Raw genomic sequence first — 18,795 nt, forward strand, 5'->3', positions numbered from 1 at the left:
GGTAAAAATGCCAATATTTTTTATCGACTGTGGTAGAATTACCGAAATAAAATGGCAAAGTTACCGAGAATTGATTACCAATAAAAGTGGTATTCTTACCTGAAAAAAACAATAAAAATACCGGTTTTTAAGTAAGCTTACCAGTCTGTATTGGTAAAATTACCAATAATTGGTAAAAAAATGAGGTACCAACGGACCTTGGTAAAAAACGCCGAGAATTTTTTTTCAGTGTACATCGGAATCTCTTCCCGAGAGACATTGGAGCTAGGCTACAGACAGAGAGTTGAGTTGATTGCGCTTACCGGAATAGTTTTGCCAGAAGGCTGCCCCGGAGCTGACCAAATCCATGCCTGAGTAATTCCAGGGCTTCTCCCTCTCGCGCTCTCGCTCTCGCTTAATGTCGGGGGTCTGCTCGCCACCGGGCTTGGTCCCCGCCAGGGGGGCGTACGAGTTGGGCGTCCCGGCTCTTTCTCGCTCGCTCGAGGGCTCCGACTTGGCTACTCGCTCGGTGGCAGCTTCTGCACAAAAACAAACGTCAAGCACATTAGGGAACGTTTAGTAAGTTTTAGTGAACGTTTAGTAACTTTTACCCCAAATGCAGGCACAGTTCAAGAATTAGGAACATCAACAGATGAAACTAGAAGCCGAAATTTTAAACCAAGGGTATTCCAGAATCATTTTTTTTTTTTTTTTTTTTTTTTTTTTTGTAGTTCTTCCGGGAGAAAAAGTGGCGAATCTTATCGAAGATATGACAATTTAAGCGTCTTGTTCCACCGGCTGTGGTAAACCAAAGTCGGGGGTTTCGATTTCCATCCGTTTCGCGCTACCACCCCAAACATGGGGTGGGTTTCGGCCAGATGGTCATCTAGGCGGTTAAACTATCATATGTTGGTTTGGGCTCTAATTTTGAAAAAAGCTTTGATCAGAAGCTGGCTAGGGAGATCGGGGACCGAAGTCGAGCCGACCAACTAAACCAAACTCACGGCTGCATATCTGCCCGGAAGAATCATTGTATGAAGGATCTCGATCTTTAAAAATTAATTATGTTATCAGAGCTGGAATAATTTTTTTTTATTATTTCAGAAATTTGATTGCACGCCAATTGCACGTTTCCGGAAAGACCCGGCAGGGGAAAAAAATGTAAAATCGATTTCAATGTGGGAAACGCGTTGACATGTCACGTCAGGGTTGCTCCCGAATATATATAGAATGATATTCCCTGATATTTTCCAGTTTTCTCTGACAAATTTTGACGATTCCTTGACAATTGAGGATATGTCAAATTGTTAAAAAGGCATAATAAGAAATAGTTTTCAGGCAAAATTTGTTGTTCGAAACGTCAAACCCATTCTAGAAAACAAAGGCGACTCAGCAATGTTTCCCTGACATTTTCGTCATTTTTCCTGACATTGCCCAGTTTTTCCTGACAAATTTTAGTAAAATTCCCTACAAACAGTGGGCCTTTGAAGACGCGAAACGCTCACGTCAACAATACGCGCACAGTTCCTCCTTATAAATGCGTCCAATAGAAATTCTAATTCAGCATTATTTGCGTTATTGGCGTTGAAATCGCATTACATTTATTCTATAGACTAACTGCTTGGAATCATTATTCATAGATATAATAATTACATTGTGCGAGGAAAGATGAGTGACGATGCAAAGGTTAACTCACCGGTTAAAATGCGGAGGGCTTCAGGTGGAGCTCCAGCAGTTTTGAGAGCTTCCAGCAACTGGTTCCGTCTTTTGAATTCGGTTTCCAACTGAGTCTGGAGCCTCTTTCTTTCTTTCCTCTCCCTTCGCCACCGCTTTTGGAACGTATCTGAAACAAAACAACCGACAAATTAAATTTAATAGAATTAAAATCTATATTTAAAAAAAAAAAATCGAAAATTTTCGAAAGGTTAGACTTTGAAGCGATCAGGGGTGGTGATCAGGCACGGCCTCCCCGTCAAATCTTCACGTTCCGGCCAAAGTATCAGAAGCGCCATGCATCTTTCCAAAATTTCCGTCGCCATTTTATTTTTTTACTGATAAATTTTTCAACGAGACTGTCCAAAAATGTCACTGAATTTTTTTTTTGCCACCGATAAAACTGAGTGAAATTTTCAAACAGATTCATCCAACAATTTCTATGTAAAAAATAAAATGGTGGCGGAAATTTTTAAACGTCACGTGGCGCTTGTGATAATTTGGCCGGAAGGTGACGAAATCATGAAAAATATCAGCAAAATAAAAAAAAAAAACACAAAATTTGACAACGCATCCATTCTGAATCGCATTTGTGACGCGTAGTGTGGTTTTGGTATTCGAATTTCATGCCCGTTTTCCCGAGCTCCCGTCGACCCCAACTGAAGTTCATCGGTAAATATGGACAGGTCAGAAAGCTCACAGTTATCAAAAGAAAGCACAACCCTTTCAGGCAGAGCCGAGATATCCAAAGTTCAGCCGTGTAAAGTTTCACCCCCCTCGGACACCCATCTTTGTTTGCACAAGAGGCAGCGGGGTCCGGAAACGATGCCAACTTTACACTAGAATCCGCGAGTCTTCGACTTAAAACCTCCATGCATATGAGAAAGAGGATTCAAAAACATGTGCAAAACTTGTTACAGAACATGTTAAAGACTATACAAAACATGTTCGCGATCAGAATTCTAGCCTCAGCATTCGTTTTAAGCTTCAACGTAAGTGGCACAGGTCTGCCCCGGCATTTGCGGTTGGATACAACTAATCGTGCTTCATGGATGCCCCAATTGCAGATGCAAAAAAATGCAGGCGCATTGGCTGCTTTTGCGTTTATGATGATGCGCTTTGTTACGAAAGGTTTCTTTGCACGGACTATGTTGATGGATGATTGGTTGAAATGTTTTGGCAAGTCTTGAGTGTCTTTCGCAGTTCGAAAAGCGTCAATTAACATGGTAATATTTCAAATCGCTAAGTTTTAAAGAGACAGTGCACTTTAGGGATCAGACACCGATGTTCGATTATTTTTTTCAAAGGCTTTTGACTGTTTTCTTTCAAAATTTCACACGGAATATAATACCATAAGATAGACGCAGAAATAAAGTATGAGAATGATAGAAATGAAATTATTCCTAGTCTCGCCGTTGCAAATATATTCTGCGATTAGAAATGCTTCATCAAAAATTGGAATGAATGGTGCAACCACAAAAAAATCATATATTTCTGTTGATACCAGAGTGAAGGAAATCAGACGAAGAAAATCAAGTTTTCTTCTTATCTTTTTAAATTTTTCTTCTTTTTAAATAAAATGAGAGCCGTTTCAAGTACAACGAGAACCAAGTTCCTCGCAGTTTTTTGTTTCTTTTTCTTTTTTCTGCATTTTTCGAATAGCCAACTCGCCTCTTTTCAAGCCATAATTTTATGGTGTTTCCATTTACAAGCAAGGATATTGCTCAAAACACGAGAGAGAATCAATACATACATATCTTTTTTTAAAATTAAAAGGGGGCAAAAAAGGCAACCTGTGCATATGGATAGCACATAATCTTAATCTGATGAAGGAATTGAATTGCAGTGAGGGTGAGGGGTAGCAGTGAAGCGACGGGTGTGTTTATGTGCCGACTAAACCAAATATGACACTGTCTATTCTCTCGGAAAAGGGGTTCCGTAAACGGACCGTGCGTTTCCCGAGCCATGTTGCATGATGCTTGTAAAAGTTCGCATTTTCTTCGTTAGGTCGCACAATGATTGCTTCGACTGCCGATAAACGCAATATTCTATTCTTCCGTAAATCGAGGGATCGTAGGGATGTTAGCACTGTGCGAATCCACCCCAACCAACATTCCCCGAACTCGTGAACGATGACTTTTTTAAATTTTCTGGAAAAGCACTCTTAAGATAAGGAACACTCGTAATGCAGCTTATCTTTATCCCCCACCCATCTCTCTACGCATTTAGGATATTCAATTTGAACCGAATCAAATGGGTATATAATGCTACGAGCTCCCTGTTTGTTGGTTAATAAAGGATTCAGTTTTAGAATTAAACCTAAAAATTCACAACACCAAGTACTCTCATCGTATAGCAGCAATACCATCTTCACCGGACATATAAAGTTACACATGTTTTGTTTAATTTGTGCAGGACATTCTTTTTGGTTAAAATGAAAATTGACCCCCCCGCCCCCGCCCCTATTCATATTTCGCTCTCCTTCGCCAGAAGTTTATTTTTCTTTTTTTTTCTTTTTTTTTTTGAAGATCGACTCATTTATTTGGAATTTTCTTTTTTCAAATTGAGTTTTTTTAACACAGACAGGCGCGAGTCTGTTATCGACAAAATTTGCTTTTTTCTGAATAAAAAAACACTCATGTGATAAAAAAAAAGGTTATTTAAGTCAGAAAAAACTTTCTTTAAACCAGAGGAACTATTATTTCAGCCAAAACACCTGTTTGGATAAGTTCGAAAATAAACGAAACACGAAATATGAACATGTTTCACACATCAAGTTTAAAAAAAAATCACTCAAATGACTTGACTCGTGTCCTGACATTTGGACTACAATTTGCATTAATTAGGAATCAACATTTTTGGCTCAGTTTAGAAACAACGTATCTTCTATCAGTTTCCCTACGGGTATAATTGTTTTTATAGAGGACCCAGAAGCATTTCATTGCTACTCCTAATTGCAAAATGTCCATTTAGCTAACGTTGATTGTAAGTGCATTTCCTGTATTCGTTGATTTGCGAACTTCCTGTTTCGTGAATCATTCCTTGCCTAGAATTTCGTCCCTCGCCTCATAATCACTAGGAGCATAACAGCATAAGCCACCGTATCAGAGTTCGGCGGAAACTGACGCCCAGAAACCTAGACAGACAGACTGACAGTCGTCAAAATCCAATTGCGCGAAGAAAAGGAACCGAGCTGGAGCGACGTAAAAAATAAACAGATCCGTTAGTTCTACTCCGCGTCTGCAACAAGTTCCCAAATATTTATTTTTCCTTTGTAATCCGGATCATTTTTACGTCTAGTCGATGCGTCTTTTGAGGCATCGTCCAGGATTAATGATCTTTCGCCGTTGGCCCGGCTTCCTCACAGCGCCTTTACTCGGCTGACCTCCTATGCAATAACCTCGTAAGTCTTGACGATAACTGCCTGCAAATACGCTGTTCTTGTTAGATGACAGTACAATCGTCGTAACCTTTATACCTTCCTCATTTCATTATTCTTTTTTCGTCCTCCGGGTTTGTTCCGCCGACCGACGGGGAAGCTTTGTTCTGGATTCCGATTTGGTCGGCTAATGATATCGCGCACTGGGCTGGCGCCATTTAATTAGCTCGAGCGGGGAAGCAACTGATATTGATTTTGGATTATTTTTTTTTTTTTGTAAGGTTGTTTTGTTTCATTGTTTCCTTTACGGTAATCGTTACGCTCTAAATACTCGGGCGCCTACATCACATCAGCTTATTTGTCGAATTTTTGATCACTTCACCTTGATGTGAGTCAATGGAACCCTTTTGAATAACTGTGTTTCCTCAACGAAAATCCGTCGTTCAAAGAGCAGAATTGTATTTTTATTCTCTTATTTATTTTAAAACTTCTCAAATTACAGAAACATTTACATTGTTATTCAAAACAACGATCCGACAAAACATTGCAAGTTATAAGCACGAAAGAAGGTTTAAAATTGTAGTCCTTCACTAGATGCAGGGTTTAAAATTTGTTTTATCCCTTCATTCTCATTCAAAATATTTTCACCGACTTTAAATTTTTGAAAGGAAGAAAATGCATGAATTTTTAAGCTGAAAACAACTGCAATACCAATCCCGAAGTTATGGCTTGCTTATTTTCTACTCGATCCAATTCTGTCTATTTTAAATAAAGTGACTTTCAAGTGATCGGTAGACACCAACACTTAAGTATCGAGGAATCTAGAGAATACCAAAGCATTGTCAAGCAGTACAAAAATATATTTTCTTTTACTTGTTACATTTAGGGGAAAAATCGCGGGAGAGTCATTTTATCGTAACAAGACGTCCAGCTTTGCTCCTAACACTAACGACTGGATTCCACTATTTTAATGTGAGAGAGCCCGTGTTGCATACCTTTCCAAATTGAAGGCGCAGTCTGCGCCTGAGTCCCGATCCCAATTGCTCGGTCAAGAATTTCCTAAACGATGGAACGCGTATCCAGTCGTAAAACGTTCCGAGTATTTCGTCGCGAAGATGTCCTTGATATTCGGCGACAAAACTGAAAGAGGACACGTTTTTCCGGCGGCAACCGAGCGAAAGTGGAAGAAACACCAGGAGCCATCGCTACAGGTACGCGCGCATACAGTGCGTTTATTGAACGGCATAAAATAAGGTCTCGGAATTCGTTTCAATTTTGTGTTTTAGTGCCATTTTATGGTGTCCGTCAAAGACGATGGCCGCTCAGTGTCCACTGGCGACTTGCAATAACATCTCCTCCGGAGTTTTCCTCTTTTTCGGTCCGGCGCGCCGTAAAACCTCGCCTCGCCTCCGAAACAACCCAACTGCCAGCCCGCCTCGCAGCGAGTTACGCTGTTTTATCGGCCGCGTCGCTAAATGAGCATGTCACTCGAATATGTAATCTTTGACAATGCCCGTGATCGACAGGCGTGCACGGTAAAAATCACGCATCCCCAATGCGTATCCATTAGATCTTACGCGTTTTTAGCATCAGCGTTGCCATGTTATACAGTAAAGAACCGTAACTCCTTTCTGGAGTGAGCCGCGAGGCGTATATGATTACATTCTGAGCGGGGTGCATGTTTATATGGAGTTGATGTTTTTCTCCGTGAGATGGCAGCACAGTCGCACATTCACGACTAAATTGAAAACACGATGGCGAGTCCTTGTCTCCGAGTATGGCACTTGATGTCCATGGCAGATTATACGGCCACTGCTCTGGACACTCGTAAAATATAACTGATGGTCCCAATGTCAACTACGATACAGCTTGGGCGCCAAATTATTATCGCCCTTCCAAGAGGTGTTTCCAGGAATGGTGGGACCTCGACGCGACGCAATTTTCGCATCAAAACGTTGGATCTAATGAGCGCACGGGATGTGAATTGGATCATATTCCAAGTGTCTGATATGAAGGTGAATATATTTTGAATGTACATAAAGGGATAAAAAAAATTAAATCTTTCATCTGATGAAGAATGGAGAGTTCGCACACAAACATTTTATTGCTTCATCTGAGAGTGCCTTATGAGCTGAGTTTGCAATAGTTTCCATAATTTCTTTCAGACATGGAAAATTGGAGAAAAATTGATTTAAAAGTGAAAAAATGTGCCGCATTATGACGTCACCTGGCGGCATTTTCAATTTAAACGCATTTATTTTAGCAGATTAGGTAATTTTGTCAGGTTATTTAGGCAACGTATGAACCATGCTGCCTTGCGCGGAGTAAGTATGAGGAGCGAAGAAGGCAACGAATTAAGGAAGAAAGCCGTATGAGCCTTCAGACGTTGCCATATTTCCTTCAAGGGAAACCGAATTTACAGAGAAAATTGTAAATATTTTTCCTCAAATGTTTCAGTCAATTTTGTTCACGATTTAATCTAAAATATCCGAAAATTTCAAAGAAAAATATTTATAAATTTCCATGACCATGAGCATTTTATCGAAGGAAATTTGGCAACCCTCGAGTTTTCATACGGCGTTCCTCCTTAGCACGGCGGAATAGACGGAAGGAATCACTGTCGCGCGTGAAGTCTATCACTCGCGGTGCAGCGCGGTAAGGAGCGTCGAAGGCGATGCATGAGCGTGAACCGATTCGAGTTTATCCTGGAAACGCAATAAAACCGCCCCGGCGACAATGGCAATACGGATCGCGTCGAAAAGCGAATTATCTCCGCTCGAAGGGCGCAAAGCCGAGCGACCCACCCCTCGACAATAAACGGGTAGCGATGATGGCCCCAGATAAATAATTGATTTAAACAGTTTACTCAACTTTGAATAATTCTTATCTCGACCGCATATAAAAGCGGAACCCCAGAAAAAGCGGAAAGCGACGCGACGCGACACGCGGAGGGTCGGAGGTGGGTGGGGCGGGGGCGACGAAAATATTAAAAAACGGAGAATATTGCACTCACACGAGACCTGTCGATCAGTGATACCGTGATGATGATTTATAATGAAAGGCGCATTGCAAGAAACACGATATGCAACCGAGTGTGACCTCGGGGACCTGAGCTTGGGGCTGTGTTGTCTGATTTTTCCACCCGAATAAAAGTGAGTCTTGGTGCCGTGGTCTGGGTCAATCCTAAGGCCTTGTCTCCACGGAACTTTTCGTGGGATTTGTCTCAGGGAAAAACCTCACTTGCAAAGTTGGGAAAAATATTCAGTTAGTCAATACTAATCACAGTGCCAACTAATCACAGAGTCATTGCGGAGTCTCATCAAAAACGACTTAAAAAGAAGAAGACATTTTGTTGTGTAGTTTGACGGGAAAAATCCCAGAAATTTCATTCCTGCGACTCGAACTTGGGAAAAATCCCGTGAAACGTCCCAGGCAGACAAGGCGTTAGAGAGATACCTTTGTTTTGGAGAGGCCCCATATAATTTACATTGGAATTTAGGAAAGTTTTGGACACTTTTAACCCTGGGAGGCATAGGGTCACTAAACTTATTCGTAGCGATGCATTTTTTTGGTTTTTTTAAAAATTTAACTATTTCTCCGTGTCGTGATGTTGCAAATTTGTATCACTTTATTGTAAAAAGTAATGGTCAGAATTTTGGGACTTCATGTATTTTCAAAAGCCACACCGAAAAAAAAAAATTGCTGATTTAACAATCTGGATGTAACAAAGTGTGCGATAACTCACAAAACATAAAATTAACCACCACAGCAGTTAGTTTTACATCTTGACATTGCTATAGTAACTGTGGAAACGATTCATTCAGCGTTTTGTGAGTTGACGCGCACTTTTTTACATCCAGAATGTTAAATCAGCATCCTTTTTTTCGGTGTGGCTTTTGAAAATACACAAAGTCCCAAAATTTTGACCATCGCCTTTTACGATAAAGTGATACCAGAAAAAGATGCTAATTTAACATTCTGGATGTAAAAAAGCGAGCGATAACTCACAAAACGCTGAATTAACCGCCACAGCAGTTAATTTTACATCTTGACATTGTTAAAGTAACTGCTATAGCGGTTGATTCAGCATTTTGTGAGTTGTCGCACACTATTTTACATCCAGAGTGTTAAATTAACATAGGCGAATACAGCATTCAGACATCGATCTGCTAAAAATTAAAATTTTTGTAGGAAATTGCGGCAACATCGAATGATAGTTCACCGTTCCACGCATGCAGGCTGGCCCGATCCAGCTCGGATGAGTTGACTTCATTGATTCGATTTCCACCCTCCCGGCGGGAGCTGCAACTCCACTCATAAAAACTGTAAAAAGGTTCTTGCATTAATTTGACCCAAGTCCGTTTCGACCTCCTTGTCTCAGTTTTCACCTTGTTCCGACGACAGGTGTCCTGCGTCTCGTTCGAGACTGGGCCAGTCCTATCTACTGATTTTCCTGTTGGGGTAGGCTCAAGTTCACCATGTACGCTACTCCCCGGATGCTCCGTTTTTTCTCGTTAGTTAATCATTCAGGCTTAGATAAAAATATAATCTTTACGCAAAGAGGCACTTACACTACCACGGGGACATTATATGAAAATGGGTCACTAGACATAGTTTGGTTTATTAGATATTCTGAGAGTACAAGGTAGAGTACCGATATGCGGAGAGTGCAGATACGTCGAAATATGGAGAACTTATGGCCAAAAAGAACAAACGGAAAAAAAAAGAATTGATGATTCAACAATTCATGGCTAAAAACAGTGAGTGCAATGTTTCAACGCAGATTTTACAACAAAAAAATGCTACTTTAACCACCCTCGTGGTTAAATTAGTTTACAATGTGGTTAAAGTAGCATTTTTTTGTTGTAAAATCTGCGTTGAAACATTGCACTCACTGTTTTTAGCAATGAATTGTTGAATTAGCAATTCTTTTTTTTCCGTGCAGCTAACCTTTGAAAACGGAAAATGTAACTGGCGATCTTCATATTCTGATCGAACCAATATGGCCGAGAAAAATACCGGATGACATCATTCGGTTTGGCCCGAAACCGGAGCCCTTTAAAATTACGGAAAAGTTGCGCTTTTTGAACTGGGTATCTCTCAGTTTCTCGTAAATGGTTATCGGCAATTCCTTTAATTTTAATAGCAAGTCCTTTTCTGATTTAGTTCCTTTAGGGACTCCTTTAGTTTTAATTTCTATTATAGTGCTGATTGAAACTATTAGAAGACCAGTTCGGCCTTGGTCCGATTGCCTTTGCGTTTTTGATGTGCGCATTGTGTTCTACGAGTCATTTTCTTTCAGGAAAATGTAACAGCAAGTTAAAATTCCTTCACGGCTTATACCCCATCGTCCTCTAAAATAAATCGTCTTTGATAATGGTTCACAACTTGTGAAGTTTTTACTGTATTTTGGTCACTGGTTATTTCCCAAATTTTCTGCATAGGTTCGTTAAATCCAATACTTTATAAAATATTTCGTGCTATCCGGTGCACTAACTTTCACATGTACCTACACAGTCAGTAAGTCGCTTTCAATCACTGTCCAAACCTCTGAGGCATACTGCCCGTCGACTCGCGTCTAATACCCTGGAACTACCCAAGTCGTTTAGGGGGTCATTAATTGGCCCAAGATTAACCGCATTGCCCTCAAGAGCGCGGACCAGGTGGTCAGAATGGTCCGCAGGAACGTGGTTTGTCCTCCTAATAACTTGCTCCCCATTCACCACCCCCAATCTTCCGCCTTTCCTCTTGGAGTTGTCAATTCGGACGCGTCCAAGTTGATTTTACTACGGAGAACGCATGGTTTTTTACAACGATGTGGCTGACTGAGGCACGTCTTGAACGTGCAACCTGGTTGACTTGCAACCCCTGCAACGAGACGCCCTGTTGACCCTGGCAACAACCCTTATACAATTAAAATGAAGGGTAAAACCGGGGAATCTCTAAACTACCGAGTCTTAATAATTCGTGAGGGAACTTCTGTGGGTTGGTATCGTGATTTTATGGTTTAATATACCATTGAAGACGGCCGTGATCATTCGGATAGTTTGGAGGGAGGAATTCAGGAGTGACCACTTGAGCATGATTAGCATACTTAGATTTCACTCTCGTGTTACTTGGAACGCCTCAATAAGCTGAAAAAACTGCATTAAAAACGCATAAAGTAGATTTCACGAGAGAATCGGGGTTACTTTACCAACGTCTGTTACAATGCAGCGGAGTTCTCTCCAATTTGAATGCGGCTATGAAATTTTATGGCGAAGCGACAAAAATGACGTATGCCCCCGCACTGCCGTGCTAAGGAAAAACGCCGTATGAACATTTCAAAAATGGCATCAAAATGTCTTGGTCAGACGTTCATCGTAATGTCCTGTTCAGTGGCGAGGCGATATTAGCTGTGGTAAAGAATCGATGTTTTTTATTGTTTATTGATCATTTTCCATAGGTTTAAATGACACATTAATCGATGTATCACAAAGCACGTAACGCCTCTACTTTGCTTTCACTAAGATTGGAGCATTGCGAGTTCACGCCTCGATCCATCGCGCCTTCGATTTTGCAGATGCAACACGGACATCCATCAAGTGCGAATAGTTGTATCTCTGCGCCGTCATCGTCGCGTCCTCTCCTGTGTTCTACTTCCATGTTGTGTTGGTTTTGTTTTTTTTATTTGTGGTGAATGACGCTCAAAACGCTACGTGAGCAACACAGCCGAAAATAGGAGAGACGTAACCTGGCGTCGTTTTAAAATGTTCTCCTAAATAAGAGCGACACTTCATTTAGCAACACAGAGCGGAGCATTGCGGGTTTACGCCTCGCGCCATCGCGCCTTCAATTTCGCACACGCAACAGGGATATTCATCGAGTACGAATAGTTGTATCTCTGCGCCGTTATAAACGCGCTGTTTTTCTCATGCTCTATTTCTATGTTATGTTTGTTTCTTTTTGTGCTACTGCTTCCAGAACTACTTCAGCTACACAGCCGAAGATAGGAGGGACTATGTGTCCGTATTTTTTAACTTTCCTTCAGAATAGGAGCAATACCTCACTAGCAACTTAAAGCAGAGCATTGCAAGTGCGCGCCTCTCTCGCCATCGCGCCTTCAATTTTGCAGACGCAATACGGACATCCATCCAGTACGAATAGTTGTATCTCTGCGCCGTCATCAACTTGAGTCCGATCCTTCGCTCTATTTTCATATTGTGGTTGTTTAAGTTAGCCTTATCTAGAGTGGTGCTTCAACGGCTACGTGAGCAATACACCCAAAGATAGAAGAGACGCGATTGGGCCTCGTTTCTGACCTTTTTTCCCCGAACCTGAGTAATACAGCATTGGCAGCATAGAGCATTTCTTTAGAGCATTTTTTTTGAGTGCAGCATTTCGAGTTTACGCCTCGCGCCATCGCGCCTTCAATTCTGCAGACGCATCACGGACATCCATCAAGTACGAATAGTTGTATCTCTGCGCTATTATTAGCTTGAGTCCTTTCCTTCGCTCTATTTTCATATTGTGGTTGTTTATGTTTGCCTTATCTTTGGTGATGCTTCAAGGGCTACGTGAGCAACACAGCGACTTCTTCACTTTCCAATACAATGCTTCAAGGACAATAATGTTTATTTATGGTAATTTTATGGTATTGTATCTTATTTTTTGATTGCTCCACATTGTAGTACTGACTTGTGAATAAAAAAATAAAAAAACAAGGACATCCATCACGTGCGAGTATCGATCTTTTTCCATAAGTTTAAATGGCAGATCAATCGATATATCGCAAAACACTCCACGTCGTTGGTCCTGTCATCGTAAATAACATACGATGATGTAGACTGTATTGTACTATTTTAACACGCAGGAACGTGTGTAGTATACTTCATCAACTGAAGGCGAAACATGTTTAATTGAAAACAACGATAACTGTGCCACGACCAGCACGCGGCATTAGCACGTCGGCACAGCGAAGTTCAAAGCTCCTACAATGAGTCGAAGAAAACGGCTGGAAGACCGTCGCAGGCGAAGAGCGGAGAAAAAGAAGCGACGGTAATTTTCATTTCTTTTCCGCTTTTGATATCCGCGGGTCCAATACAAATTTGCGGCGCGCGGCAGAAGGAAACGACATCCATTCCTGGCGCGCTGTGTCAATATTAAGCCAGCATTATATATGCAAAATCCATTGTGAGCTACCCATTCACGAAGCATAAAGTTATTACGCCGACATCCTTTCAACAAACGCCTCCGCCGCCTCAGCCGCGGCGCGGCCGCCTCGAAATATAAAAATAATAATAAAAATAAGAGAGGGGGAGGGCGGGAGGGGATTTAAAAAATAATATCTAACGGGAACGAGCGAGCAGAGATATAGAGACACGCAGCTCTTTTGAGTGTTTGTCCTTCAGGATTTGTATGGCCGCGCGCTTTCTGGTCTAAGTTCCATTTCTGCAACCCCTCCATCCGCAACCACCGCGACTTCTTTCTTGGCGTCCGAGGACTTCAGGGTTGCCACAGTCAAAGAATACCAGAAAAATCGGGAAAAGTCGGGAAATTTTAAAGAAGTCAAGGAAAACCGGGAAATGTCCTAACGTTTCTAATAATTCCGAAGAAAAATGTGATGCTTTTTCCAAAAAATAAAAATTTTATGAGGGAAATTAACGACGTCTACATACTTTTATGGTGTTTCCCTTTGCACGGCTGTAGGGGTCTGCAGTGAGACTATTCCGCGGCGCATAATGGACGGAGTCAATGGGCAGTGGTGAGGCGTGAATGATCGATTATCGATATTTCCCCATTTGAAGCTGTGCTAAAGAATCGATTATTAAAGTGCTCGTTGCGGACACCCTGTTTAAAAAAATGTACGACCAGCCCAATTTAAAAATCCAAAATTCATGAGTTTACGTAGGTTGAGATGGAGGCGGTTTTTCTCTTTTTTTTCTCTATAGTGAAATGAAGACTATGCACTGCAACGATGCACCAGACAGTCCTCAGACCCGGCTCGAGTGATCGACTCCAAGTCGGAGCATGAAGGAAACTTGTCGAAACACCGATTTCTGCATGAGTGGAGACACCCTTCACCCTCCACCCTCCACCCTCCACCCTCCACCCTCCACCCTCCACCCTCCACCCTCCACCCTCCACCCTCCACCCTCCACCCTCCACCCTCCACCCTCCACCCCCGCCGATCGCTGTGGGGTCCCACGTGAATCGTCACTTTGACGTGCCACCCGCGTGGTCGCCATCGCCGTGTTCCACTCGGAAATGCACGAATCAAATTGTGACTGGTGTCCTCACCGCCCCCCCCCCCAACCACCCCTCGCCCTTAGGTGAAGAGGTTAGGTTCCCCGTCATGCCTAATTCAGATCAACCTGATCTCTCCTTCTCCTCGAGTTGACTTGAGGATCCTGATTGGGGAGGGTGGTTGCTTTTCGATTCGGAATCGAGCCGTCGTCATGCTCAAAGGGTTTTTTTGACCCCTTTTTTTTGTTTGATTTTCGGGGTTGATTTTTTTCTATTACGCTCATCTAAAAATGATGCTGGTTTAACATTCTGGATAAAAAAAAGTTTTCGACAACCCACAAAACGCTGAATCAACCACCACTGCTGATAGTTTTACATAACATTGCTAAAGTAACTGCTGTGTAGTGGTTAATTCAGCGTTTTGTGAATTATCGCACCCTTTTTTACATCCACATGTTAAATAAGCATCCTTTCCTTTTCGGTGTGTTAGCCAGTACCTTCACATTTTGTGCAGGGCATTCTGCGTACGACTGATGTATTTTGTTTTTAATCTGCATGAAAATTACTTTGGGATGTTCATTTTAGAGGAAAATTATGACATTTTAGGTAACATTATCCGAAATATTTGAAGAAAAATATTCATAAGCTTATCAGGAAATTCGTGTTTTATAAATAGCAATTTGGCAACGCCTGAAGGTTCATACGTCGTTTTTCCTTAGCACGAGAGCATGCGAGTCTCGCGGATACGAAGTGGCCAGAGAGTGATGAATGAGCGAAAAAACTAGTCTGGACCATCCAAACCCGCGGCGGGAAACCGCCATCGGTGGCGAGAGGAAGGCGGAGGGGTAGGAGATGATTATTTGATCTTGGAAGCGGTAGGCACAAAAGGAGATCGGACCACCTGTGGCTTGCACCGCGAGGTGTCTTCAGCCCGGGAAAAGAGTCGGTATCGATGATATCGCACCGTGGCAAAAAGGGACTAACTCCATTGGGTGTGAGCCCTAGGAGCCGTGGTATTAAACGGACGATATGGTTCATCTTGTTGTGCAGTTACGGTGTTTTGTCGAAGGGGTGTAGGCGGGCGTCGCCGCCGCCGGGAGCGAGATACGAGACGGGGGTGCAGGCACTTGACTCGGCGAATGGTTGTTTCGGCGGCAAAACGTTGATCCTTTGGCGTAAGGGCGTATCTCGATTTCCGTATGGGCCCCAGGAAGCATGGATTCAAATGTAAAACAGGTTCCATGTGGAAAATGAGTTACGCCTTTACGCCAGGGAGCGACGAAAAGGGAAGAGATGAGATGGAGAAATTGGGGCGGGGATTTGGTGGTTGTGCCGAGTGGCGCTATACTGTAATGTCAGGATTTACGGTTTAACTTGTAGTTCTTACGGAAAAGGGATGTTGCTTTGACAGGAACTGCCACAGAATTGCCTTTGAATTGGGTGTTTCTGTTGGGAAAATTTTCGAAAAACGCGGTTTTGAAACAGGCTCACAGCTGATTTTTGACGGGGAAAAATTCTCATGAAAAAGGGCTGTTATGACAAGAATTGCCAAGGAGTGGATTTAAAAATAGGTGTTTCTGCAGGAGAGAGTACCGAAAAACGCATTTCCAAACTTTGGAGGTTCAAAGGGGATTTTTCACTGAAACTAAAATTAACAACAGAATTGCTTCTTTCGGGTTTGATGCTTACGACGTTATAACGCCCCTTCCAGGCGGAGGGAAGTAGCTCCATTCCGAGCAGTGGCGTGGCGTGTTTTGCGCTAAGTCAATTGTTATGCCATTTAAACCCATGGGAAAGGATCGATAAACAGGGTGTTCGCAGCGAACACATTAATAATCGATTCTTTACCATAGATTTAAATGGCATAACAATCGATAAAGTGCAATTATTCACGCAACGCCACTGATTCCGAGGTCACAATATTAACTTGAAAAATTTAATTTTTTACGAAAATGTATCCAGGACATTTTTCCCCAACATTTTTTCTGATTTTTGCACAACATAAGGGGAAGAATTGATGAAATTTTCAGGCAGAAACGCCCAAGATGCTCCTACGAAAAATTCGAGGGGAAATTTGGCATCATTGAAATGCGGTTACGTTCTTTCGTGAGGGGAACAACGATGCTCAAAATTTTTTAACTTGCATCATGTCCGTTAATTGAATAAGGACATCCCCAGACTGGATCGTATTGCAGAGAGGGAGAAAGCGGGATCGGCCGAGAGAGAGGAAACCCGAATTAAAAATTCAAAAAACGAAGGTCAAACGGAAACGGGGTGAGAGTCGGGGGTCGGAGATCGAATTCAATTTTCGATGGAATCGGGTAAACGGTGACGGTTGCGAGAGTGTGAGGGTGTGTGTGCGTGGGTGGACGGAGGCCGGGAGTCGGGTAACATAAGCTCCTGAAATCCCGGGCTTCGGACATCTTAATCCAAGCTCAACAAGTGCTTAACTTATCGGGCGCCGCGCCGGACACGGAGCCCAATCGCCCCGACAGCGTTGCCATTTCTATCAATTTACAGCGCAATCTGCTTTACATATGGGAAAGCTCAGCTTCTTTGTCATGATCATTAGACATAGATAGATTCAGGGTCAAAAATCGAGGAGTGAAATTTGGTGCCGGAATGGATAGCCAGGGTCGCACAGGTGAAATGAAAAAATTGCTCGAAAATTTCAGTAAAACATTTGGTGAAATTTTACAAAATTGTAAAAAATATGAGAATCATGAAAAATATTTTCAGGGGCTGCGTATGCAACACGCACAGAAAAACACCTAACAGCAAAAACCAGCCGCAGCCGAAAATAGGAGAGACGTAACCTGGCGTCGTTTTAAAATGTTCTCCTAAATAAGAGCGACACTTCATTTGCGACACAGAGCGGAGCATTGCGAGTTTACCCTCGCGCCATCGCGCCTTCAATTTCGCACACGCAACACGGACATCCAGCAAGTACGAATAGTTGTATTTTGCGCCGTTATCAACGCGCTTCCTTTCTCATGCTCTATTTCTATATTATGTTTGTTTCTTTTTGTGTACTGCTGCCAGGACTACTTGAGTACACAGCCGAAGATAGGAGGGACTATCTGTCCTTATTTTTTAACTTTTCTTCAAAATAGGACAATACCTCACTAGCAACTTAAAGCAGAGCATTGCGAGTGCGCGCCTCTCTCGCCATCGCGCCTTCAATTTTGCAGACGCAACACGGACATCCATCAAGTACGAATAGTTGTGTCTCTGCGCCGTTATCAACGCGAGTCCTTTCCCTCGCTCGATTCTCATACTGCAGTTATTTAAGTTTGCCTTATACTATAGTGGTGCTTCAAGGGCTAAGTGAGCAACACAGCCGAAGATAGAAGAGCGCTATTGGACTTGTATCTGAACTTTTTTCCCAAACCTGAGTGACACTTTATTGGTAGCATAGAGCGGAGCATTTCGAGTTTACGCCTTGCGCCATCGCGCTTTCAATTTGTAGAGGCAACACGGACATCTGTCGCGTGCGAGTATTGATCCTTTTTCACTGGTTTAAATGGTAGATCAATCGATATATCGCAAAGCACTGGGTATGCAACACGCATAGAAAAACACCTAACAGCAAAAACCAGTGGCCTTTCATTTAATTTTGCATTTGATTTCTAAAAGTTTTCGATATTTTTCATATTTTTCTGAAATTTCATGAGATATATAAATACTAACATAAAATTTCAAGACTTTATTTTTCATGTAAAATTATGATCCTGTTTACAGCGCCTATTACAGCGCTGATGTAGCAAACAAATGGTTACAAAATACGTCCGACATGTTTCAAACGTACATTTTACAGTTAATAGTGAATTGCTGATTTAACCACCATTAAATTAGCATTTTTCTACCGTAAAATCTATATATATTAAAACACGTCGGACACTTTTTTAAACTACAAAATTGGTAAACCAGCCACCCATTTTTTTCCGTGTGTTCTAAAAGATTCGGTCTACCTCATGAGTTTTGATGATAAAAGCTCTACCGGCGAACTTGACAACGTTGCTGCGGATGAAATCATCGATGAACTGGGTAGCACAGTAGCCAGGAAGCAGGAAGAGGGGTCCAAAAATGAGGGCGGGCGCGGAAGACCCACTCAAGTGACAAATGAGGAGATGTCGGGTCACGGAACCAGCCCAAGCAGAAGCAACCGCTTCACGTAGTTGTCAAAACCGCCCAATCAAACGTGGTCGCTACACAAATTTTCAAATTCATCGACAACACTGAATTTTCGACCTTCAGCACGCCGTAAAAGCGATAGGATCTTTTCGATTTTCAGCATACACTGAAAAAAAATTCTCGGCGTTTTTACCAAGGTCCGTTGGTACCTTTACCATCTCACTTTTTTTACCAATTATTGACAATTTTACCGAGACAGACTGGTAAGCTTACCTAAAAACCGTTATTTTTACTGTTTTTTTTTTTCAGGTAAGAATACCACTTTTCTTGGTAACCAATTCCCGGTAGCTTTGCCATTTTATCTC

At 42.1% G+C, this 18,795-nt stretch overlaps 1 protein-coding gene across 4 annotated transcripts in view; it reads right to left on the reverse strand.

Annotated features, from left to right (window-relative positions):
* The window catches only part of dac (dachshund family transcription factor), a 439,607-nt gene that overhangs the window by 36,185 nt on the left and 384,627 nt on the right, over window positions 1-18,795 (reverse strand). For 3 of the 4 annotated variants that reach the window (XM_019047294.2, XM_019047291.2, XM_019047292.2), the window contains exons 10-11: window positions 1,676-1,822; window positions 303-518 (exon numbers count right to left, since the gene is read on the reverse strand). In XM_019047294.2, the coding sequence (XP_018902839.2) occupies window positions 303-518; window positions 1,676-1,822 (363 nt within the window). The remainder of the gene's footprint in view (window positions 1-302; window positions 519-1,675; window positions 1,823-18,795) is intronic. The other variant, XM_019047293.2, reaches the window with a different exon arrangement.

The sequence above is a fragment of the Bemisia tabaci genome, chromosome 9, assembly GCF_918797505.1.
Source record: "Bemisia tabaci chromosome 9, PGI_BMITA_v3".
Lineage (NCBI taxonomy): Eukaryota > Metazoa > Arthropoda > Insecta > Hemiptera > Aleyrodidae > Bemisia > Bemisia tabaci.